The following is a 25,640-nucleotide window of genomic DNA, read 5'->3' as shown; positions in this document are numbered from 1 at the left end:
AAGCGATTAATGCATTATTTATATTTTTCAATATTGGCATTTGTATTATGCTTCATATAGCATACACAATTGATATACCGTTCAAACACTGGTAATACGTGTCACAGCTTCCAGGTTTTAGAAATGGTTCTTTGTAGACAAAGTTCCCATCCTTGTCGAAGCAATAATAGTCTGATGCACCTGCACAGCACCGAAAAATAAGAATCGGACAAAATGCATATTTTAACGCATTTTGTTTGTTTCACACCTGTTCCGTCCATGTCTCGGCATCCTGGTACATTTTGTATGTTATCACAAACTAAAATTTCTGGATTAAATGCAAGACCCTCTCCGCATGATATTTCGGTACGTTGTCCTGCACAACAACGGTTGTGAAATTAAATACAAGAAGCTTCCGCAAATGCGCAGATGCTGCTTTGTTGGTTTAGGTTTGTTAAATATACATAGATTAGTTTTAAGTACCATGAAATTAACGAGCTAACGAACGTTTTAAGGGTCGATAATATGTAAAACTATTCTGTTGTTTGAATACGTAATAGGGTTTGGGTATGATATAACACCTAACATATATATCAATATTTAAAAATTAAAATATACGACAGTTTCAGGTTGATCACATTAATTTGTTCTATCATACTTTTATTGGTGATCATACTTAATAACGCGCATAGTTGTATGGTGAGAATATACCAACGAATAATACTGAAACATATACGTTTTTGTATATCATCAAACATATAACCATAAAAGCAGATTTTAAAGGTGTACCAACTTGCCCAATGTTTCAACTTACCCCACCTACTATACTGAATGGTAAGATATGGGAAATACCGTTTGAACACATGTAAAAGAATTCGCATTCTCCTTCAATGGCGGTCGGACCTTTTGAAATCGGAATTCCATTTTCATAACAATCTTGTTCTGTGTTTTCAAATGGACCGCTCAATATTAAGTCTTAAGTTTCTGTATCTTTATATATGTACCTTGTGAATTAATTGTTGATGTCAATATAGTGTATGTAGTTGATTTTACTGTTGTAGTTGGCAAGTAGGTCGTTGGTGGTTGAGACGAAGTATCAAGACTTGTGGTGGATTGTTGAGTTATATCTTGCCTTGTGGTTGATTTGGGCAAAATTGTTGCCGACGCTGTTGACATATAATATATATTTAAAGCAAACATATTATAATCTCTTGCAAATAGTCGCCGTACAAGTTTTAATTTTGTGTGTTATCACTCACAATACACTATAGGGTGGTAAAGTTTCATTTGCTTTTTTCGTCCTATATATCAGTAAACATAGAATGTTCTCAGAATTATATATACCGCGTTTGCCCCGCGACTTTAAAAGTCCGTTGGTATTAATAAATACACGAACAATGAAACTGTACTATATCTAAATTGATGTTACTATTTATTAATTTGGTGCACCCTATACGACTTACGATTTTCATTAGCATCTGGAAAAATTGTCGTTGCGCTTGGAATGCAAGTTGGAGGATCTGTTGGGTAATCGCATGCCATGCTTACTGGATTAAATATTAGACCAGGGACACATTTCCGCTCCGTTAATTGTCCTGAATACGTACAATTATTAAAACTTTTTAAGTTTAAATGATTGCAATTAACAATTTGTGAAACAAATTAGAGCCCAGCTGACCGTATGAGCATTCGTAGTAAGTGTCGCACGTTCCAGGTTTTGGAAATGGCAATTTATCAACGAAATTTCCCTGCTCGTCGTAGCAATAGTAGTCGGTCGCACCTACGTATACAACATATTGTCTCATAGGTTTTATTTGTGGAGCCACTTAAAACAATTAAAATATGTCCTAATTATATAATAAATAAAGTAGGGTGAGGGTAGATAGGACACCTTAAGCACACAATATATAAAACTCCTGACTGTGTTTTAAACAAATAACAATGGTCTATGGAAGTCATGCTCATTTCTTTAAATGCTCTTTGTTTACTAAATGGAACGAGAAAATGGAAATATGTTCCATCTTCCCCAACCTAACAAAATCTTCCTACTTTTTACCTGCTGTTCCATCCAAATCACGGCACCCGTTTACATTTTGGATCCTGTCGCAATTTGAAATCTCTGGATTGAAAGCGAGGCCTTCCCCACACGACATCTCAATAAGCTGACCTGTTGTATAAGCATTTTTTGTTTACGGCATTATACCAATTTAAAAATTGTTATATTAATTTAACACCGCCCTACCGTTGGAACACATATAATAGAACTCGCACTCCCCTTCAATTGCTGTAGGACCTGTTGATATTGGAGTCCCATTATCGTAGCAATCTGTGTCTGCAACCAAACACATCCTTTATATTGTTGTCTGTCTAAAGTAAACTGTCTCTACGATTATTATACCTTGACACAGGCAGGTTTCGATTTGAAATAAAATAATCCCGAAGCACAGCAAAACTCGTAGCTCATAAACTGCCATGACACTTGCTGCCCGACAAATAATTCCCTTTTAAATGTACTTGTTGTTGATATATATTCGTTTCTTAACTTGAACTTGTTTTCATCAGCATGCAAACGATACATAAAACAGACTAAGAAAATATTTGCACATCAGTTAGTCCAACAAAACGTTGTTTTGTGTAATGTACTCCCGCTAAGTTGAAATAAACGTTGCGACATATTAAACAAACTTAATAACGCGGGGGGGGGGGTTTAAGATGTGTTACACCGGCAAACATATACCTCTTAATTTGATCTATATGGACCGCACGTTTAAATATATAATTTACAGCGTTGTACTGTTTGCGGAGTCGTGTCTACTCTGCTACTTCAAACTCTTAATATTTTATATCAAGGTTACACGGGTAGGTAGTAAATACATATAGTGGAGTGGGGGTAGACGGGGCACTCAAGCACGCATTGCACAATATCTCCAAAATCGAAATATATGACGTTTTATGGCCGATACCACGAATTAGTACTATCACATACTTTATTTATTAATTAACAACAATCCAATAATATATATTAGAGTGAAAAAAGACGGGTCGGATCTAGCAAATAATATCAAATATTCTGATTGTATTTTAAATATTTAACAACGTCAGTCTATGGTAGTCATGAGAATACGATTTTAAAATGTTTTGAATGTTTTTGTTTACTACCAAATGGGACGGGAAAATAGAAGGAAGGGTGTCCCATCTTCCCCACTCTACTATATTAAGATACACAAGGGGTTATTTAGCGATTCGCACAATGCATGTGTGATTTTACAAATTCAAAAACAGACAGTATAAGCAGGATAGTTTAAATCCTTGTTAATTATAATTAATAAAAGATTCACCCATCAAATTTAAACACTATTTTCCTGCCCTTCCGCTAAGGTGCTATATTTTTAAAGGGTTACCCATACGGTATATTATTGAGTATTGCTACACCGTTTTTCGCACATAAGCCACTTAAATATAGTTTTTATATATTATCTTGTCATTATACCAGTTGTTATGTTTAAATTACCCCTGAGGTATAAATTATTGACTTAAAAACAAACACAACAAAATTTGGCAATAAAAACATATAAAACTATACAATGTGGGGGAAAATGGAAGAAAAAATTAAAAACATTTTTACATTAATAGTATTCTGCAGCTTATATAGTTAACCTACCGAAATTAACCGACTGTGTCGCTTTCTTTGCCATGTAAGCTATAAATATTTATTTTTAAACATTGTGTTTTTAATTTTTTTAACCCTAATTAAAGCCATATTGACCCTTGATGATTCAAACTAGCAAACTATTAAATTTCGGGAATCATAACATAAATAAACAAGCATTGTAAAATCGATTAAAATCCTGCTTAAAATACAGACTAAGTATTTGCCTCAGTTGATCCAAAGTAAGCAATGCTAAATGCGAACTATATTCTTTGTCTTTGCTTGAGAAAATAGAACAATACTAACAGGAGGCGGGTGTGAACTGATTTGGGAGTTTTTTGGTTACTAGTAGTCTAATTATCGACACGGCAATATGTCTAACATAATAATAATCAGACATAGCGACGCCAACAGTATAGATAGAAGAATGTTTCTTGGAACGATGTAAAATGTATTTGATAATGATTTTATGCGGAACGTTTTCCATTTCAGTGGACTTCGTATTGTTTCGCATGCGCAGGTAGCGTTGGGGCGCGTGAGCATTAGCGCCCGATACAAATTTAACGGTCAGAACAAATATATCACGACACCGGCCACGGCCTACTAGAAATATCACTGGAGATATATCTCTAGTAGGCCGTGCACTGCTGGTCAATAGAAATTTGCATGTATAAACCCCAAAAAGGTACGTGTGAACCCGTTTCCCACCTTCCCTAATTTACAAAAAGTTGCACATTGCAGCTTCCGTTTGACAAACGACGTAAAGATTTAAAATAGTGTTATTTTGAAGCAATAATATATATACGGTTAGCTCGAGCAGAGACAAAGTTGTTTCATTGACTCTTTGCTCGAGCGGTTGCGGAGTTGCAGATGTACTGTAAATGAATGAATGAATGAATGAAACTTATCTCGTCTCTTCGGTCACGATGTGAAAGTACTGTACCACCGCATGTTACTTTGTGTAATACAATATTGTGTATTTTGTAATGACCAGAGTCTGGTAATGACTGTTTTACTATTGATTTTTTAAACGTTTTATATTTTTTTAGCAAAATTTATATCTATTTTGCGGTTTATCGAACCTAAAGACGATAGAAAATACTCTCTATTGACTTAGATTAAACCAAAGCTTATATCCTAAGCTTGAATCTGATTTAAATACCATTTCTATTACACGACATGAAAAATCAATGAGGCGTATCGTCCTTAAGATGGCGCGATTTAATGACGTTTCGGCGTGCGCGGTTGTATTGATAAAATTGTGTTGCTTTGTATGTTATTTATATTGACAAACAAGACAGATAGGACCAATCGTTTGGTGTACTATACTGTGTGTATTTAATAGCCAGGCTTAGGTATGCCATTCAGGAAATTTAATTCTGTACCGTTCTTAATGTTTCGATTTCTTACGCTGCCGTGCGTTGATTGGATTTCTCTGTTTAAGATTAACTTTAATATACGTCTAAAGCGGTTAACTATGCTTTGAGTACAGATTTTAGTATTATAGTTTATCCCCATTTCACTGAATGCATAAAAAGTTTATACTAATAATAACAGCTGACGGAACGTGATTATTTCAATATTTGTGCTTTGAGCGTTTCCTATGACCCTTGTTATAACAATGTAATATTAGGACAACGATAAGAAACTATTCCCTATAGTGTTACAATGCTGAAACTCTCTTCATGTAAAATTTTGTTTCTTACATTTTGCCCAGTCTGCAGTACTGCAGAGTATGGCAGGTTCACAAGCGATTTTTTTACAAACTTTTGGTTATGCACGCCATAATTTGTCCCACACACGCCAATTAATTAAACAATGAACAAAATACGTATTAAACTAAGTAGGATTTCCTATTGTGGCTTGGAAATGTACATGGTTTGCACGGCGTTTTTTAATGATAGCACGCGCGCTTGCGAAAAATAACCCTCTTGCACGCGCGAGATATTTCAGGAACTGCCATACTTTGCAGACTGGTATCTTGCCATATAAGAGTCTGATCATGTTGAGCAAGGTGCGAGTACCAGAGTTTAGGACACATGGAGGTAGCCACAGTTCAGAGTTCGAGTACGACAGGTGGACGCCCACCTGCTCCGCAACTTTGCCCACACGTCTGTCACATATTAGTCATTTAGTAGAACATATTGCTTTTATTCTACCTATATTGTTTACTAAACTTGTAGGCAAAATGCGCTTCTTTACTAGATATTTAGACTCAATTTTTCGAGTCTGGTAGTGTAGTTAAAATTTAATATCAATTTAGGTACATTTTTGTGTAAAGATGTCATTTCCACCAGGAGTACCACTCCAAATTCCACGTTCAGTGTATACAACAAGCACGGTTCCCTCTGGTGCAATGATGGTGCAAATGGCTCCAGTACCTGTTTCTCAAGTAATGGTGAGGCCGGTAATGCAGCCCATAATTACTGCACAGCCAATGATGGTTGCAAGACCTACTCAGTTGGTACAGACTAATCAGCAAATTTGGATTAAGTCGCCCACTATTCAAGCACCGCCTGTACTTCAAACACCAGTGGATTCATCTACAAATGAAGACAAATCTGCAGATGCTACATCTGCTGAAAATGGAAGTGATACGGACCCTTCAATAACTGTTTTTGTTGGAAACATTTCTGACAGAGCATCCGATGCATTAATAAGACAGATACTCATGAAATGTGGTTCTGTTTACACATGGAAGCGGGTGCAGGGGGCATCAGGCAAGCTGCAAGCTTTTGGGTTTTGCGAATATCGTGACCCAGAATCAGCCCTAAGAGCGATTTGTATTTTACATGACTTTCAACTTGGTGATAAAAAGTTGCTTGTAAAGGTTGATGCTAAAACACAGGAATTGATTGATGAGTGGAAAAAGCTGAAAGGGATTGAAGATAAAAATGAAGACGGTTCGCTTGTTGAGCCAACTGGTGTAGCTGATGCTCGTTCAGCCATCGAAGTTCTACTTATTGAATATGCAGGTGAACTGAACACTGCCAAACCAGATTTAGTCCTGGAAAAGCCGGAAGCATTACAACAGCACAAGCGAGAGTATCCAACTGTAAGAGAATCTCAAAATGTTGAAGAGAATCTTAAAGAACTTGAACTGGAAGAAGAACAGAAAAACTTTATAAGTAAAGAAATCAGATCATTCCGAGAGACACAGAAAATTCAGGAAGAAAGGCACCAAAAGGATAGAGTGCACAAAGATAAAGATTCTGACAAACGCCATAAAGACAGAGATCATGACAGAGAACCTCGTGATCGCCATCGCGAGAGAAGCCAGCGCAACGAAAGTCCTTCAAGAAGACAGATTCATCGTACCAGAAGTCGCTCCCCAAGAAGACGGGAGATTTCCCGACAATCTTCCCCACCTCGTCGACGAAGAACAAGATCTCCAATCCCAAGAAGATCTCCACCAAGAAGAACGCCACGAAAATCCAGAAGTCCCCCTCCTCGCCGACGGAGTCCCGGGAGTCCTATCACTCGCCGGAGAGTTGATGATAATGATGAAGATTCAGAACTACATGAGCAGAGACGTCTGGAAAGAAAAATTCGAGAAAAAGAGGCAGCTTATCAAGCTAGACTAAATGCATTTGAAGGTCGGGAAAGAAGAAGAAACAGAGATCTTGAAAAACGCGATGAAAAAGAGATTCAACAGAGAAAAGAACTAATTCGTGAAGCAAAGCGGCTTCGTGAGTTTTTAGCAGACTATGATGATGATCGCAGTGATAGCAAATATTACATGGGAAGTGCTTTGACCAAACGACAGCGAGAATATGAGCGAGAACAGGATGCTGATGAACGGGACCGAAAAAAAGAGCAGGATGAAATTGATGCTTTACGTAAACGTCTCATTGAAGAACACCACCCTGAACCTGATACCGCAATCGCCAAAGTTATAAAAGAAACTGAAAATATTTGGGAACCATTGCTTCAACCTGATACCCCACCTTCTAAATCATTTGAAGAAATTCCAGTGGACAATGCTCAGTCTTCTTCTGCTTCCTCATCTGATGACGAAGATTCAAATTCAAATGAGTCCGACAAGAGTGATTCTGACTCCAGTGACAGCGAATCCGAACAGAAACCCAAAAAGAAAGGTAAAGAAGCAGCTCCAGAAAAGCGAATGTTTGCTTCAATGAATGAAGTAAAAACTGAAGCAGTTTCCAAACCCACCCTAATTCCAATTGCTAAGTCTCCGATATTTGCTGATGTGAAAGAGAGTTCGGACCCAGCCCAAAAAATGGAGTTTTCATCCGTACCATCTCCAGCAGCTGCCCCGCTTAGCATGCCCCAGGTTACGATTAATCCTGCTCCTAAGGTAGACGAAGCTGCACGCAAGTTGTCTCCCAACCCACAAATACTTACGACTGCAACTAACAAGCGGAAGAAGCTTACTGTTTCTGATGTTTTCAACCAAGATGAAGAAGAAGATGAACTCCCACGAAAGAGGAAGCTTGTTCCCTTACAATACACCGATGAGGAACGTAAAGCCGTCAACAGTGCAAAGCAGGTCGAAGAAGAAAAGAAACAAGATGAGCAGAAACGCAAGATGATAAGAGCTCTGATTGAGCGCATTCCAACAAAGAAAGATGATTTATTTGATTACACATTGGACTGGTCCATGGTGGACTCTACCTTGATGGAAAAGAGGATACAGCCATGGATTACGAAAAAGATTATGGAATACATTGGGGAGGAAGAACCCACCCTTGTTGAATTCATCTGCAGTAAAATCATGACCAAAAGTAACCCCGATAAAATTTTAGAGGACATTTCTATGGTATTGGACGACGAAGCCGAAGTATTTGTCGTGAAAATGTGGAGACTTCTTATATACGAAACTGAAGCAAAAAAGGAAGGCCTAACAAAATAACATCTTTCGGGCAAAAGGCATTTTAGGTTACCCTTATTTTTAATTATTAAGGAGGCAATTAGCCAAAGATATGCTGTTGCTCATGATACATGTTTAGGTAATTGTGCATTTAATGAAAACAAATTTGCATACTACTGTTTTGTTTGCTATCTCTAATTTTTAAGTAAGGTAGTAACGATGTCAAAATTTAAATAATTCTTTAAACTGTCATACACATCTGCAGTCAATGCCCGCACGAAAGCAAAGTCTTTAAAGTTTTCAATCATTTTGGTTTAAATTAGCGTTGTATTTGTAATTGACTTACTGTTATACCTATTGTCATTTTTCATACAGGTTAACCCTTTAAGTTGCGTGACCACTTATGTTTATCCCTGCTTTGCTTATTGTAAAACTGTTTTGTACTTATAGCTGCAGCAAGGAACATTCTGGGGTCTGCATGGACCTTTTACATGCTTTTTTTTAATATACTCATGAGTCATGTCGCTGATTTCAAAACTTTAAATCCACCACAGAAACCACACAAATTAATGATGAAAACATATATCATGTCCAAATTATGAAGTTTATTTTAAAAGTTCCAATGATCAATTTATTGAACTCATTTCAATGTTAGTAACTGTCAAGTTTTGTTGCAACACATAATGTGAAATATTTTATATGATTTACAAATTGGTTTTTGGTGACGTTACACAACGTTTTGTATGTGTTATTACTCCTTGCTGCCTCTGGGATATTGGTAAAGCTATCTGACAGTACCTTGTGTTGTAAATACTAATTTGATTCCTTTTTTCTTATGTAGAAATGATAGTAATGGAAATGCTGAGTAGTTCTAGTGGATCTAAAAGAATAAACGAAGACCTTGCATGCTTTACTTCTGGCTCTATAAATAATGGTGCAAAAAAGATTCGAACTGATCGAATAAACAGCGACCAAGTCTCGAAAGTTATTCACATTCGAAGTTTACCAAGTGATGTGTCAGAGCAAGAAGTGATTCAACTCGGCCTTAGCTTTGGTAAAGTCACAAACTTGCTTATGTTAAAAGGTAAGAACCAAGCTTTTCTTGAAATGGAAAACTCCGAAGTAGCAAGAGAGATGGTGAATGAATGTGCTATAAGTCCACCAACCATTAGACAGCGGGTGCTCTATGTTCAATATTCAAACCACAAAGAGCTTAAGACCGATAGCTCACCAAATCAAGTTAAGGCCCAAGCAGTTTTGCAGGCAATGCAGCAAACAGAAGGCGGACCAAATCATGTTTTAAGGGTAGTAGTTGAGAATATGCTTTATCCCATCACTTTAGATGTCTTGCACACTATTTTTACAAAGTTTGGGGTGGTACTAAAGACAATCACTTTTACAAAGAACAATCAGTTCCAGGCACTTTTGCAAATGGGTGATGCTATTCAGTCTCAAACTGCTAAACTGTCTTTGGACGGCCAGAATATATACAACGGTTGTTGCACATTACGAATTGAGTACAGCAAACTTCCAGCACTCAATGTAAAATACAATAACGATAAAAGTAGAGACTACACCCGCAATGATTTACCATCTGGTGAAAGTTCAATTCTCAACAACCCGCCTTCATCTTTGCAGTCCATACTGTCAAGCTCTGCTGGTCTCATGCCCACACCATACTCTAATAATGCCGCAGCAAGCATTGCTGCCGCCTTGCAGCAATCTCAACTCAACACACTGTCTAATGCTGTTAGCTCAAGAAGTGCGATCAACAACGCAGCAGTTGCTGCACAGCTCGCCAATTTGATCAACAGTGGTGGAAGCACAAGCAGCAGCATGCCCAGTAGTGGCACGTCTGTGCTACATGTGTCAAACCTGAATGAAGATATGATATCACCACAGATACTCTTCACGTTGTTTGGGGTGTATGGTGATGTGATCAGAGTTAAGATAATGTTCCAGAGAAAGAGCAACGCCCTTATCCAGATGAACGATAACACGCAAGCGCATGTTGCCATGAAGCATCTTCACGGTGTCAAATTGTTCGGCAATTCCTTGCAGGTAGTGACCTCGAAGCACAGCCAGGTGCAAATGCCACGTGAGGGACAAGATATAGGAAACCTTACACAAGACTTCTCCAATTCACCTCTTCATCGATTCAAAAAGCCAGGTTCAAAGAATTTTCAGAACATATATCCACCTTCAGAAGTGTTGCACTTGTCCAATATTCCCAATGACGTGACAGAAGAGTTTTTAAAGGACAGTTTTGCGGCCTTTGGCAAAGTGCACGGGTTCAAGTTCTTTGCCAAAGACAGAAAAATGGCCTTGATTCAGATGTCTACCGTGGAGGAGGCGGTGAAATCTCTTGTGATGATGCACAACTTCCGTCTCTCCGATACTAACCATCTTCGTGTCTCCTTTTCCAAGAGCCAAATTTAGCTGCTTAACTTTTGCTGTTTAGTGATATAATCAGTACCAACGCTGCCTGACATGGCATGCATGGGTAACGTTGTCATGTCGGTGACAATTTGCTACACTGAAAACAAAAACGACAGCTGTTGATAAAACAGATTGGATTTATTCGGAATGTGACATTGTAGAAGCATGATAGTGTTTGGTGTGGTGCAACAGACGGACTCTTAGTTATCATTACCTAGATATGTACTTTAGTAAATTGCGCATTCTTTTAACCAAAGCATTCCTTGTCCATGCAGTTATTTTGTTCTTAATCTTTTGTTTTGAAGCCAACATTCCTAAAAAAATTAATTCATATAAAAATATCCCATTAAATCTTTGTTTACACATTCCATTCCAAAAATTAACAGATGCTTTGATCCATTGTATATAATTGCAAATTTACATGTGGCTTGGTTTGGATAAGAATGTGTTTGTTAAAATAACATTCATAATTTGTTAAAATACTCTTCATGTGCTGTAGCAATCACCATTACAACTGCAAATTACTTTTTTTTACGTATACATAATGCAAACATGACCTAGTACCGTACAAATCATGCAGCCTTTTATGAGTTGCTGCTGCATGTTATTTCTCTTATAAATTACACCTCGTCCTTATCCCTGCTGAAACTAAATAAAAACTATTTTATCATTATCCAAGATCAACCATCTACCACTGCGTTTTGTATCGTATTTTCTCGCTGTCAACATTTTATTTTTTTATCTTTACTTTGTCTTTTCCCATTGCGGGATTTTCAACAATGCCTTGAAAATTTTGTTTCCCAGAATTTGTGTATTTTTGTCTATGTGGCACACCATAATGCAGCATATAAATAAATGCTTGGTTATTTAAAAAGTAGTATACTAAACAAGTAACACATTAAATAGTAACACATCACCAACTAAACAATTTAGGCAAAAATTGCCTTAAAAGCTTTTTATTGGTTTTTTAAAATTAATGGCTGGATTTTAATTGAACCCAAGATATCCCAAACAGGACACTATAGAATTTGTTACATTGGTGTTAAATTGATTTTAATTTGTTTGTTTTACATCAGTTAACAAATTGATTGTGTTACCTTTTTTTACAGTATTGAAAAACTGTAAAAGGGTTTCATAATTTATTTCCGAATTATGGTGTTCATGATATTTACAATTATTAAAACTGTGTATCACTTTTTTAAATACAAAATTTCTGTTGTTATATAATACTATCAATCTCACATTGTGATGCATTTGTGCCATGTATATATTATAAAACTTTGTTTAAAAAACTGCCGTTCAATCTTTGTAGACCTTACATAACTGTTGCATGTGTGTTGATGTATTATTAAATATATGTATGCATGTGTGAATGATAAGTACTGTTCAAATACGTTGCATTAACTATATGTTCAAACCTGGGTATATTGATTCACACTATTTTCTGATATTCTAATTGACTCATACATAGTACTGAATTCGTAAATTATGTAACAATCCCTTTCACAAGTCTGCATAAGTATTGGTTCTTTCTCTCTTTGCTGGTGGTGCTCGAAACAGCTGTTCTACTTGACCCCATGACATGTTTCAAGTGCTGTACTTTTGTTTACTTGTTCGCCGCGTGTAAATACTTCCAAATTGCCACGTGTATAACTCCCAGCTCCTACACATCAGTGGCATCTATTAATAGCCACCCTTATCCCATACACTCCATGGATCATCTGGGTACTAAGCTGGTTATTGCACGTCTTCTCTTCTATCTTTTCAGTTTAAAATCTCTCATTCTTCATTCTTTCCATGCATCGAAAAACTTGGAAAAGAGTCTCTTATTATTTTTTATCTCCACTACATTTTTTCGTTAACCAGTGTTTGGTCTTAACAGCAAAACTATTTTAACTGTTGCTTAAGTATGTTCCTTGTTTATCATTTGTTCTCAAATTTGAATGTAGGTAGTAGTTTTAAGTGTTTGACTAAATGCCTTTATCAGATCTGCCTACCTGTTAGCTGGAAGCAAATCAAGATAATAAAAGTCAAGAATATTTGGTATGTTTAGTTTTTATACCTTCAAATTAAAACAGTCCACCACAATTTTAGGTTGTATAAATAAATGTTGCATATTTTATTTCTTAATAGCCACCAACTTCCACAGTGTTTGTAACTGTGTAGATGGTTATTTATTTTTTATGTAGAGATAATAGTTTGGGACATTACTTAATAGAGCAGAGATTTCTGGGTTCATAGGCGACAAACTTGTAGTGGTGGAGTAGGCAGGCTTTTTCTGGAATTTTACTCTGTATTTTAACATTACCACCAAAGCACCAATAAATTAGATTTGTTTCATAAAAAATGGGTGTCTAACTATTCCAGCCTTCCCTCCATTTTAAAGTTTGATCTCCATTACTGGGTTAAAGTATTTGCTAAGTGTGTGGACCAATGCCACACCCCCAGAATGGTGGCAGCATTGAGTTCAAAATATTACTTGATTATAAGAATACTGAATTATAAGCTTGATGTGCTACCATTGTAGAAGTAGTTACTCCTGATGTGCAACCAACCTTGGTTGACTTATAATACTATATTGTATATGCATGTTACCTTTAACATAATAATACATAAGTGTCATGTTGTGCAGGAAAGACATTATATCGAGTCAGGGTGTTAACCTAAAAATTCCACATCTTTACTTTCTAGTAAACTTGGCTTAATTTGTATATGTTATTGACAATTCGTACACTTAACTACAGGTTCGAGTTGAAATCTGCATTATTCATGTGAAGATAGAAGCTCCTATCATAAAAAATCAGTGAGTGGTGAGTAAACAGTGTTTAACGAGATTTATTTTGTAATCACAATAAACAAATACTTTTAGATTCCACAGGTTAAGTTTTCTTATATTTTTTCATTTGTAGTGGCAATGAAAATGGGAATAATTGGGTTAAAAGGATCTGTGTTTATTTTTGAACTCTTATACCGCGCACGTTAGCATGTGGTTTAAATATTCTCCAAATTCGCCCGCTAGTTGGCGCTGTTGAGTAATAATGATCTTTTAACTGGGCTAAAGAGACGGTTTGTTATTGTGCGTAAGCAGTAACGTTTTCCGCATACAGATATAGTTTACCTTTAAACTGTTCGTTAACAAACAATAATCTAATATATATTTAATAAATCGTGCTAAGGTATGACATTCTAATTATTTCTTCAGGCAATGCATTTAACAATTTAAGTTTCATGCTTTATCAGCAGCACTTGATTAATCTTTTTTGTGGAGTTTGATTTGTAATTTGGTATTTAATATTTAGACACTTGTGTAATTCAACCGATTGTGTTCAAACACTCGACCATCACGCCACCCGTCACGTGTTTTCCGCTTTCAAATTTTGTTTTGTAGGGCGATCGAGCGTGCTGCCTGAACTCCATAATTCTGCGCAAATGAGTAGCTCGATTATTGCATTGTGTTGTGCCCTTTGTGGGGTTTCTAAACCTCGTGTTTCAAAGCCTTTGCCAAGTCTTTCAGACTACTGAAACGGACCTATATGAGTTTGTAAATTGTAGCCTATTATATATGCATTCGCAGCATATTATATGTGAGTTTGCAGCCTATTATTCCACGAACACCACTCGTAACAGTGCCGCTTTGCTCTTTTTGCTGTGACACCGCTGCAAAATCCTGCACCCATGTTGTGCTGAACGCGGCATTGGTTCAGGCCCATTTCCTGCGTTCGTTTTATAACCCGTCCAGTGCATCCTTTTAACTGCTTGATCATCACAGTCCCGCTGCCCAAATGAATAGTGTATTCATGCCGATGTTTCATCACTCGAACCGAGCTCACGCCACCGTACTCAGCTGACCCAAACCACATTGAATATTTTTTGTTAATTCAGCGGAAAAGAGCATTAAATTCGTCCCTTTACATACTCCCTTCAAACCTTCGTAGTATCTCAATGCGTTTTTCTTATTAGCTAATTAGCGAGCAGTCACAGCGTAAATTTTTCCCAGAAATGTATGTCAATTTTCCCAAAATCAGGCACTGGGGATTTTCGCTTTCATGTTTACATGACATGCTGGTTCGAAGCTTCTCTATATTGTTCCTGTTGACCGCAATCTGGTTGGCTGGCTCTGCTCACGTGTTTCCTATATTCATTTGAAGTGCAGAGCAGATGGCACGTGCGTCGAAAATGGCTAGATCAGTTTACACAGTATTACGTAAAAGTGTCCTTTGCTCTACTGTAGTATTTCTCTATTGTTAATTGAAAGCGAACTCTTAATATTGGAAGCAAATTCGTGATAATGTACCATGTTTAAATTACAAATGGCCGCTAGCGGGTGCCTAAAGACCGACTTCCTCCCAATAGCAGTACGTTAATTTTCTATTCCCATTTCATGACTTTTCGCAGTTATGTGACTGATGTACTTCCAGCAATCCTTACCCTGTATTGAGTAGGACACGTCCTTACTTATTCATAAAAACCTTAGCTTAAAATTGCAAAAATGACCAATTTTGTCGTATATATGTCTAAACACTATCTATAGCATGAAAGGTAACAATTTCTCAACTTCGAATATTGTTTTTGTTGTATGGTCCTGCGGTGCGCAGTAATTATTGAACATAAATGTTAAGTCGTTGGAGCACGTTTTAAAAAATTACCCCCTCCCTTTGTTTGCAAAAGCGATGACAAAAGAGTCATCCAACCGCACCAAGTGCTCTTCGTTCTGTAATGCTTCTCGATTGCTCGTTACCCCTTCAATAAATCCAATCAGGTACTACTTGCTTGCCGTTTGAGTGCCCTCTGTGACGTCGATTTCGCCGCGCAATGGGGACCTTGCGTTCATCAAAACGCTTGGCTTGGAGTTCCCCGCGAATAAGCTGTAACTGCTGTATGTTGCACTTTTCACAGCTGTTCAGGTTCATTACACGAACTCTAACGCGGGGGTTTCATGCCCGAAACGTCTGCGGTAAGAAGTTCGATTTTCCTACCGGCTTTTATCCCGTATTTCTAAAGTAGTTTTCAGGCAATGTCGTGTACTTGAGTACCGTGTCACTCTTGTATGTTCTACTTAACCTTCCCTTAACCGGTAAGTCGTAAAACCGCAGAGTTCAACTGCGTTTCAGTTCGACGTTATGTAGTCATGGTTTTTGTCAAATGTGTTTTACCAAGTGTGGTTATCATGAAAGGTCGGGACTCCTGTTTTTATTATACCAAATCATGAAATGTTTAAAGCTGTGAGTTTTTAAATAGAACTCAGTTCTCACGGCGACATGGTCACGTGTTGTCTGTGTTACGTCACAAGCCAGCAACCTGAGAAGTCTTTCCTTTGTGTCCAATTCGGGTGAATGGGACGAATCTGGCTTCAAAGCTTCAGGTACAAAGCGTCAGATTGTTTTATTACTTGAGACCCGTATTCCGTAACACGATACTGAAGCATTGACTATTCGCACATGTCTACGCAATCCTGGTGCCAACCACAAATACGCATATCTGTTAGCACAGCGGAGCCTCCGAGGTCGTTTCCCATTTTTTATCACCCGCAAACGCAATTTGCTTCAAGTTACCGGGGTCGTCGGGTTTAAATTAAAAATTCAATCCACTGGTTTTCGATTGTCCCGTGCGACATTAGCGAGGCTTCGGCTAACGAAAATAGAGAACAGCTGATACCGGCTTATTAATAATTAACTTGCACCGGCCCCGTCTTTCCCTCTATTCACGTGCTCAACGGGTTTCTTTGTATAGAGCAGCTCTCAGCGGAGGGCTCGACGTTGCAAAAGGTCAGCGCTGGATGTTATATAACTGATCCCAACCAAACATCACGCCATCAATATACGTGGTCGTTGACCTAGGTTTGAGCGTTAGATCATTGTTGACCAATTTGCTGAGTGTCCGTGTAACTAAAGCTATGTTTACCGACAAAACGTTCACGAATGTTAATTTCGGGATCGTTTTATGGGTAAACACATATCAACGGAGGGCAATTGGTTGTTTTGCCCGCTTGCATAATTGTGTATGCTTGTGAAATGCTTATATTTCATACGCCATTTCGTGTGACTCAGATTGGCGTCATTACTGTTTCTTGTTATTGGTGAGCCCCTTCAAGCGTGCCTGCGTCACCACTTCAATTGTACGAGCACCCTGTATTGTTAGTAGTCCTTATTATATAATAGCATGACGTAAGGCTTAATTTGCAACGTATAGTCTTTTAACTGTTGTTTCAAACCTTCTTTTAATCCACCTTAATTTCTCATTACTTTTATCATCCAAGTGCTTTTCATTCAACGGCTGATTGGTGAAACAACAGCACCGTGTGGCAAGTGACACTAATATGATCCTTGATTACACACGTATGACGCATGTGACCTGTTTATGAGTGGTCTGTAAACAACGATATTCACATCAACGAGCATACGTTTTCCCCTTGACGACCCTAAAGGGTTCACAAGGGAAGTCTTCGTCTCTATTTTTCCTGGCGTAAATCATTTATTGAACCCTTGTTTTTCATTAACGACAATATTGCTCTGTTTCGAGTTGGAGTCGATGTATGCACGAAAAAAAACTTGTTTGTTTGACGTTTATATGCCCTAAATAAAACATATTTGAATATAATATATTGTGACTCTAAAATCGAGTCTGTACTCTTGTTTTACCAAACCTGGCAATGCAGCAATAAAGAATACCCCAAAAACCTCTGTAAACAAACGGTTTGTTTCTTATTCTCTGGTAATGAACGGATTTCCGCTAAAAACTTGGGCTGTTTTATTTGCCTTTTTAAACGAAAGGGGAAGATTAACTTAGAATCACTTTAACAAGAATGAAATTGCTATCCGTCTAATAGCTCTGATGGAGGGACAATCGTCGCTGATTTACTTAAATTGTAATTGCCTGTGTTGTGCTCCCTAGGCGGTTATAAATTAGAAACAATTCAATTGGTCAGCCCCCGCAGAAGCCGTTGTAATAAAATTATCGCGCATGTCATTGTGCTTTTAACGGTGTTTGTTTTTTCAACCGTATATGTTGGACTTGACTTTCCGAGGTAGCAATTCAACAAAACAGTTTGCTTTGCGTCAACTTTGTGCAACTCAGCCTATATCAGTCTGAAGGAGTTTTATCAGCCACTTTGCCCAACTCAAACACGGACTTTGGCCAACCTAAACACGCAAACATTTAAGAGAAAGGGCAAAGTCGGTGGCGGTCGGTTTTGTTCCGAAGCTAATTTACACAGTTTTACAAAGGCGCATTGTTTATGTAATTCATAAGCCATTCCGGACCTTTAACTCTTTGATTGTACCGTATGCCGTTCTTTTTTTGTTTCACATACCACAAGGAGTACCCCTGGCAGACATGCCGGCAATGCATAATTTCTCGGGTAAGCAGATATCCCAGTCTCCTGTTTCATAATGGTTTAGTTTCATTTCAAAGAGTACCGTGTTACCAGTAACCTGATTTCCCGAACCGCGCCGCTCGCACACGTGCTCTGCAATAGATTATTGCTTGGTTCCAAACACCACACGCGTGATCACACAGATTTCCACGTGCTCCAGACTATAACTGAACTCATATTTTCAAAATGTACACGCTCTGACGGCGTGAATATTGTAATGTATCCGCAGGACAATACAATAAATATAGACGGGCACATGAGCTACTTGCGTTTCGTTTCACGTTGAAACAAGAAAGCGAATCCAACCACCAACCCCCCGTTTTTGCGCTACATGCTAATTTTTTTGTCCTACATGTTAATTTCCTAGGACAATTGCTTTACAATATTAAGGTAATTATAGTGTGTGTTATTCTCCACGGAGATTTTTTTCAATTTTTCGCTATATAGGTAGACACTACTGGCTAACAACGTGCTAAAACATCCGTGTGTTGGTATAAATAACACGTGTGTTTTATTTTCTAATCTATTTCCAAAAAAAACAGACCAGCAGTTAAAGTTAAAGGGTAGGGACCGTCATCTGGTGCTAATTAAATAGTTCGACCCATTTCTCTCAAGGCAATACACCGTCTATTTAAATGGAAACCTAGGATTACTTCAACAAAACAGGAAATTGGTTCAAATAACCAGTTTCTTAGCACTGCACGTATGAAACGAGTTATTAGGTCTAATTCTGGCGAAAACTTTTATACTGCGGTTTTTCCGGAGTTATATTTATAAACGCGCCCGTTGTTTAACCGCAGGTTATCATGTGAGTCTCTTTTCGTATTACGCATGTTACCAGACTATACGTAGCAGTCATGTGCAAAATACATTTGCGGTGGTTTCACTCGAACTCGCTCGGGAACAGATTCGATTATGACGCACAAGCTGCTATATTGCGAGTTTACGACGCAGTCGTTAACCGTATATTGAGAACCGAACGGTGTGGAACCTCCCTTTGCCTCATTTCTAATCATGTAATGAAGAGAGTGCGTCATACACGATTTCAGTTTACGTCATTTGTGTATTACATCTGTTAGTCACACACAACTCCTTTATGTATCTGGTTACAAGTATCTATGTAACTCTGATTCGGACAACGGTCGTGGCTAGACTTACATGGTTACCTTGAAACCCGGTCTTACGGAGACGAAAGATGTTGCAGTGGTCCAAAATTAGCGACTTACGTCTTTCAAACCAGATCTACGTCTTTTAAGGGCACAACCGAAAGTGTTTTATTTATCGGGGTCAAACCTTCGGTGTAAATTTCTCCAAGACAGAGGATATGATGACGATAATCGTTGTTGTTGCCGGTACACTCTTTGTCTAAAAACACGTCAGTATTTAATCCATTTAAAGGAGTATCAAATTAGGGACGTTTTTACATTGTCAGGACATAATACCGGTAAACAGAAATGTGAAAACAGTTGCGCAGAACCGATTAGTTCCTCCTGCTTTCTTCATTATTTCTCTTGTTATGCAAGGTTTTACCGCAAGCGGACGAGGTTTATTTACCATTGAAAATGTTTATATTGCCTAACGCAAGCGGAATTTCGTGTACTCATTCTCGGTTTTAACTCAAAAGTAGTTTCTCGGTTTTAACTCAAGTTCTATCGATCCAATGCGAAAGCCTGTGGTGGTCGTGCACGAGATACCTTTGCTTTACCGTTTTGTTGTGTCTTAACCTGCGGTTCCCGTTGACATAACGTTATAATTCCTTATCTTTGGCTTTGCTTGTTGTTTAAACTGAGATTACATTAAAAAGTGCACACCGTGAGTACACTATTAACGGTTCCACGAAATGGTCAGTGTTTGGTTTATTCCGCCTGTATGCAAATAATAACTCGATCGATCTTTGTGTAGGGAGTGGATATTGTTTATTGTTTAGCAGAATTATCAGTCGGAACTTCTGTCATTCATTTACATTGTAGACTTTGCACACCTGCATATCACGTTTTCTCCTCACTCGTTTCCCGCATTACACAAGAACATTTTGCACATGGTCTCATTGCTCTCCATGAGGACCAACTGGGCACAACCTGTCATTTCTCCCGTCTAGTGAGGTAACTGTTGATTTATTTAAAGGTTCCCACGCTGGCTTCGTCAGCACAACTAACCAACAAGCGTGGGCTGAACAATATGGAATTCACCTTCCAACATCGATCTAATTACAAACAGACCTAATCGGTTTCCCTTATCCAACCCAAGCGTAGACAAGCGGGGCTCTCGTGGCCACAAATTCGCCGCGTCGTCGTCTTTCCAAACGCGACTTTACTCCTCGGAATACAATAGCAGCTCCCGCTCCGCTGTTTGGCAAAAGTCGGGGGAATTCAGTCGCGACATCTCAACGACAATAGCGCAAATGTGATCGTGATGGTTTGGACGCCAATGAGGGATTGAAAATCGGATGAGTGATTACACAAGTCGGTTTGGGACTGTTAGCAACCACCGTCGTGCAGACTTCCAACTGTGATTCACACGAATTGTTAAGGGACCGTCTCTAAATATTTAACATTGACAGTGTGCCATGGCAACCCACGCCGCAGAACTGTTGATCACTTCGGGGATTTACGGCGAGTTGTTGCGTTACATGTCCACGACAAACACTATTAAACGGTGACATTCAGTCCTGCGTGCTTTAATATTTACATTGTGTAACTCATAAATTGTGGGGGTGCCGAAATTACCGCCACGCTCTTGGTCAAATGGTAGTTGTTACACCCAAAATTGAATAGATGCCCGCCCAGTGTATTTGCCGAAACCTGGTTTGGCGTGCAAGCAAACAGGCAACCGCCAACGATCTCTTTTGAAATATCAATATCGATATTTACCAAAAGCCACGAGTCCCACGGACCTGTTTAACATTTCATGACAATATCTTTCAAAATGTTCTTTGTTCTGCTCTTCAAATTGCGATAGCAGGCTCGAAATTGCTGTTTGCGTTGGGGTATTTTTAGACATTTGAACCTAGCGTTTACTTTATGCTCGAACTTTGTCCTTAGGTTTATTAGCACATTCTAAACAAACCAGCAGGGGTGTGCCGAAAGCTGCTGGTCAAATCATTAATCATTTGTCTAAATCAAGTCCCTTGTCGTTGAAGCTAGTAGTGAAGGAACACTTCAGCGAAAGCGTCAATTTGTATTTATTACTGAATCTACGTGCACCGATTGTTGTTTTAAACGTAGTTAATGAAAAGCGATTACTCTCTCTACCAATGCTTCCCGGACCCTTGGCTGGGTAATTACTTTCCAAGCACTCGGTAGCTATGGGTTTGTTATTACAGCCTGGTGGTGATTTCATTTAACTGTATAAAATCGTTAACTGCCAATGTCAATATTGCCATGGAGGTGCACCTGTGCGCGGTCGAAGCGAGCAGATTCCTGTAGAGCGAATTTTGTTGCTTTCCCGTAAAAATCTGCGATAGCGTTAGTGAATAGCATTAGTCTAAACACTCTTTTTGGCTCGAAGTTTCACGCCACCGTGTTTACATCGTGAATAAAACAGCAGCCCGATCAGCTGACCCGGTTCTTTGTTTGCTTCAACCCTGACAATAAGAGGAACTGCGCCGAAGTGCTCGTTTGCGATTTAGCCGTGTCAGCAAAATTACTTTTTACCACAAAGAAACCTCAAGGGTTTTGTCGATGAAGAACGGCGAGGCGATGGGTGTATAATTTAAACTGTGTGCTCACGTGACGCGCAGACATTTTCAGTATTATACTTTCTGTCATCCAATAATAATATCGCTATTTAATGACACAGTATAAAGACATTATCTTGTTTGTGCATTGGTATTAGATCGTGAATGGATTAAACCATGCAGCCAAGCAACATTTTTGATCAAATTACATGCGATTCGATACTAATATATATTTTAATACCTCGTATAAAGCGCTTAAGCACTTCACTGCCGATCTGATCCGCAGCCAGTGTCAATTATCGCCGCATTCAGCGGGCAGTATGAGTCATATCACCAGCCATATCGGGCTCGCGCAAGACCACTTACGTCACCCACGCGTTTGCAAAGGTCGTAAGCCTATGAACCGAAGCGCGGCTTAAACGATTGCGGCAAAGAGCTCGTTGAATTCTGCATTTAAATTAGGTTAACGTGTTTACTGCTGCAACCAAACTAGCGCGCGAAGTGGAATAGATTTTGCAGCATTGCAAATGTAATCAGAAATTTCTTACGTAGCGGAACACATTAGCGCCACCGTTATGATAAGCACGAGTCGGATGCCGGTTCTGAACATTCACATGACCGGGAGTGCGGTAGCGTATATGTATGTTGCGGTGCAAAAGGAAGCAAGATTATGTACGCTATGCAATCTTTTCTCAGGTGTACAGTGTACACACGCCCCTTGGCCTGGTTTGCACATTAGCCAATCCGACAACGTAACAGCGTTCTTTCCCGCGTCCCGCCCATGAGCTTTGACCTGCATTTTATGCCTCAGTTAATGATTAGTTTTTAAATTCGCACGGTGGCGTTATTAATGTTGATATAACGCTTAAACATTCGAAATCGTACCCTCTTTAAATAGTTATAGCGAAACCAGCGTCCTATATTCGTCACGCAGCTGTGTGTTCCGCTTCAAATCGGTGTTCATCCGACGTGGCATATTCAAAAACTCTTTCATTTTCAGAGTTTTTCAAAACAAAATAAACTTGATAAATATATGTAAAAAGTAAATTGTGTCCTTTTTTACTAATATTTTTCAACTTAATACGTGAAGTTTTTTACTTTTGCCACTTTTATATAACTATGGTATTTAAAATGTCTCTATCCGGCCCCGTGTGTTAAATCCGGATTTACTGTTGGTTCCGGGACCCCACTGCGAAAACTGTTTGTTTGAAACCAAGGCACATCGATTTTCCCGACAACCTTTTAAGTGTTTTTGAATATCGTTTATAGATGGTTTAGTGGCCCGCCCGTTTCTGAAGGTAATAAGGTTTTATGAACTATAGTGTGCAGGTTGTTGTTTAAGTTGCGTTGCGACCATGAACCCATGTTTTTAGGCGTAACTTGATCATCTCATAATCGACTGCCTACGTTTGGTTACGCAACACTTGAGTTTCGGCCGCAGTTGTAAATACGGAGTCTCCAATTTCTTCTTTTTCCCAAAAATGTGTTTACGGGGGTTTTGCCGTATAGGAACGAAGCTTCTAAGACTTATCTCTCTTTGTTTTTACTCAAGTCTTGTTTACTTCGGGCTTGAGATGCTTTGCCTAGGCTCCTTGCCATGCTTGACCTAGCCTCCGTTGTCGGGTCGTAGAGTCAGGTTCTGTTACTTCAAGTTGTGGTTCGTCTGAACACAAAGCGTGGCGGCGTTCCACTGGAACCGTAGTGAGTTTTTGCCCATGTAAACCCATTTAAGGGCGCCGGTGCAACCCGTGTTTTGGGTATCAGCGTGCGTTACCTTAAATGAATTTGCTGTCATATTGTCGGGTTAAAGCAAAGCACCTGTGACTACTGCATAGTACAGGACCAGTACCTTTGTATACATACCCGCCTATAGCGTACAAACACAGTAATTGTTGAGCCAGAATGCCTTCTGGGAGTTCGCGTTTGAGCGACGATGTGGTCAAGAGAAGGATATGCGAAAATATAAGTCGCTTGCGCTAAAATTCTATGATTAATAAGTAATGGTGTTTACGTTGGTTTCTTTTCTGCTCTCGTCATAAGACAAGGATGGCGTTTTTCTCCTCAGCTTCACAACAACATAATGGGCTCATTCTCGGTAATAGTCAGCTGCATTCTCTGCAACTGTTACCGAAAACACCTTATGCCATACCTTTCGACCCACTCTGGTTTTCTTCGCAAGGTGCGTTATATTGGTCACAACAAACAATAGAGGTTAACGCGCGTTTATAATACAAACGTTCGGTTGAAAAGGTCGTGAACATGATGTAGATTACCTACGATGGTTCGTTTGCATGTACCGTGTTAGCCTGAGGCCAGTTAAGTGGAAAATGACTTTTCCGACTTGACAGATGATGGCCTTAAAAGAATTTTAAGATGTTTTACCTGTGTTATTGCCTAAAAGCTCATTTTGTCGACAAAGAAAGGGATATTATGTTGCTAGAACCCGACAGTGGTGGTGAAAATTAATGGTTTTTGTCTTGCCATCTTCTTATTGAAGATCTCCTGTGGCTCTGCGCACCAGTTTGGCAAATACAAAACCACAGAGGAATTAAGTCACAGCTGTCTTCTAGAAACCTAGTAAATTCCTCTCAGAGTCCCCTGGTTGCACAGAACGACAGCGATTGAAAACATGTCCTGCCCCAAACGTGAACCTATTAAGTTTTCATTAGAATGCCGCTGAGGCCTTCCAGACCCCCCCTGTCGATTTAGACGCCAGTTTAGTGTAAACAAACTTTTAATATATGGAATACCGATCGTTTTGTTATTTTTATCGGAGCTACATGTGACAGCGTCCACAAAAGTGTTTACCAAACGTAAAACCAAATGAAAAAATCGGACCTGCGTGAATATAACATTTGTAGAAACATTGGATCTGAAGTGATGTTTTTAAACAAAATCAAAATTCTCATCATGACTACGATGTATTGTTCGACCCCCTTGAGGGGCATACACATAATTTACAATATTTCGATAACGCGGTATTGTTATGTAGAACTCTGCAACGTCCGTCAATTTTCATGGTTATTATGGTTTTCTTGTTCATGTATAGGTCAAAATCGTTATCACGCTAGGACTTTTTTGGTGCATTAAATTTCCAAGAAAAAGCCTTTTTGTTCGTGCACGCGAATGTAATCAGATTAAGCAAGCACAGCAAATAAACGCAACGCAACTGTGCTGGTGGACCCTTTTTCGCCAAATGTCTTTTGTCCTCTCATTTTGCGTGACCCTCGTGAGTTCGTAGCACCTTGTCGAAAACAACATTGCCTTCTTCTCTTCGCTATCTATTTACGAGGAAGGAAATCGTTGCCTCGACGTCGAGTTTTGTCGTTTGTTATGCATTGCCTCATCGCATATAACTAAAGCTGCACTCGTGCAGACTCATTCAAGGCATATTCTATCTCCAAACTCAGTTTATTTATATTTTAGACATAAGTATGTTAACGTAACTTGATTGCCATTATTTACAATACTTCCTCTAACCCAAACCAATGGCAAATAATGAAAGCTTTTCAAAGAACCAGACAATGTATATTTGCTTTTAAAACCAGTTTTCAGGTGCTCAAAAAGTAGCTGTTTGCGTAGCTACAACATTGTTTCCAATACCCGAGGGATTTCGCTGCACCATGGGATAGAGATTAATATAAATAGCGTACTTATAACCGGCAGAAGGCAAATGGTCGTTGCGGTTCTCTCG

The 25,640-nt window shown here is 38.8% G+C and overlaps 4 protein-coding genes across 5 annotated transcripts in view; 3 read left to right on the top strand and 1 right to left on the bottom strand.

The window, feature by feature from the left end:
* Positions 1 to 37: 37 nt before the first annotated feature.
* LOC108950129 (chitin-binding domain protein cbd-1-like) lies at positions 38 to 2,609 on the bottom strand. Its single transcript, XM_026836815.1, has 9 exons — positions 2,378 to 2,609; positions 2,222 to 2,311; positions 2,036 to 2,146; positions 1,658 to 1,759; positions 1,443 to 1,574; positions 984 to 1,145; positions 832 to 921; positions 248 to 355; positions 38 to 180 (listed from the first exon to the last, which is right to left on the bottom strand). Exons 1-9 carry the CDS (start codon positions 2,451 to 2,453, stop codon positions 53 to 55), a joined length of 999 nt encoding a protein of 332 aa, XP_026692616.1. The 5' UTR covers positions 2,454 to 2,609; the 3' UTR covers positions 38 to 52.
* A 3,230-nt stretch (positions 2,610 to 5,839) lies between these two features.
* LOC100185301 (RNA-binding protein 25-like) lies at positions 5,840 to 9,300 on the top strand. Its single transcript, XM_002131648.4, has one exon. It carries the CDS (start codon positions 5,910 to 5,912, stop codon positions 8,499 to 8,501), a length of 2,592 nt encoding a protein of 863 aa, XP_002131684.1. The 5' UTR covers positions 5,840 to 5,909; the 3' UTR covers positions 8,502 to 9,300.
* On the top strand, positions 9,276 to 12,847 carry LOC108949294 (polypyrimidine tract-binding protein 1). Its single transcript, XM_018813633.2, has one exon. It carries the CDS (start codon positions 9,303 to 9,305, stop codon positions 10,896 to 10,898), a length of 1,596 nt encoding a protein of 531 aa, XP_018669178.1. The 5' UTR covers positions 9,276 to 9,302; the 3' UTR covers positions 10,899 to 12,847.
* Positions 12,847 to 25,640, top strand: part of LOC100175113 — a 29,866-nt gene continuing 17,072 nt past the window's right edge. The window contains exons 1-2 of one of the 2 annotated variants that reach the window (XM_018814078.2): positions 12,847 to 12,941; positions 13,643 to 13,701. The gene's annotated coding sequence lies outside the window, so the exon portion shown is untranslated. Of the gene's footprint in view, positions 12,942 to 13,642; positions 13,709 to 25,640 lie in introns of both variants that reach the window. The other variant, XM_018814076.2, reaches the window with a different exon arrangement.

Source organism: Ciona intestinalis, chromosome 1 (assembly GCF_000224145.3).
Source record: "Ciona intestinalis chromosome 1, KH, whole genome shotgun sequence".
NCBI lineage: Eukaryota > Metazoa > Chordata > Ascidiacea > Phlebobranchia > Cionidae > Ciona > Ciona intestinalis.
The sequence above is the reverse complement of the archived record's forward strand: the minus strand, read 5'-3'. Positions and strand labels throughout refer to the sequence as shown.

Coding starts and splice junctions, on each gene's coding strand:
- LOC108950129 (XM_026836815.1), bottom strand. CDS start 2,453: ATGGCAGTTTATGAGCTACGAGTTTTGCTGTGCTTCGGGATTATTTTA. Junction 1,575..1,657: donor TTACTACGAATGCTCATACG/GTCAGCTGGGCT, acceptor GTACGTATTCAG/GACAATTAACGGAGCGGAAA. Junction 356..831: donor CTTTTACATGTGTTCAAACG/GTATTTCCCATA, acceptor GTTGTTGTGCAG/GACAACGTACCGAAATATCA.
- LOC100185301 (XM_002131648.4), top strand. CDS start 5,910: ATGTCATTTCCACCAGGAGTACCACTCCAAATTCCACGTTCAGTGTAT.
- LOC108949294 (XM_018813633.2), top strand. CDS start 9,303: ATGATAGTAATGGAAATGCTGAGTAGTTCTAGTGGATCTAAAAGAATA.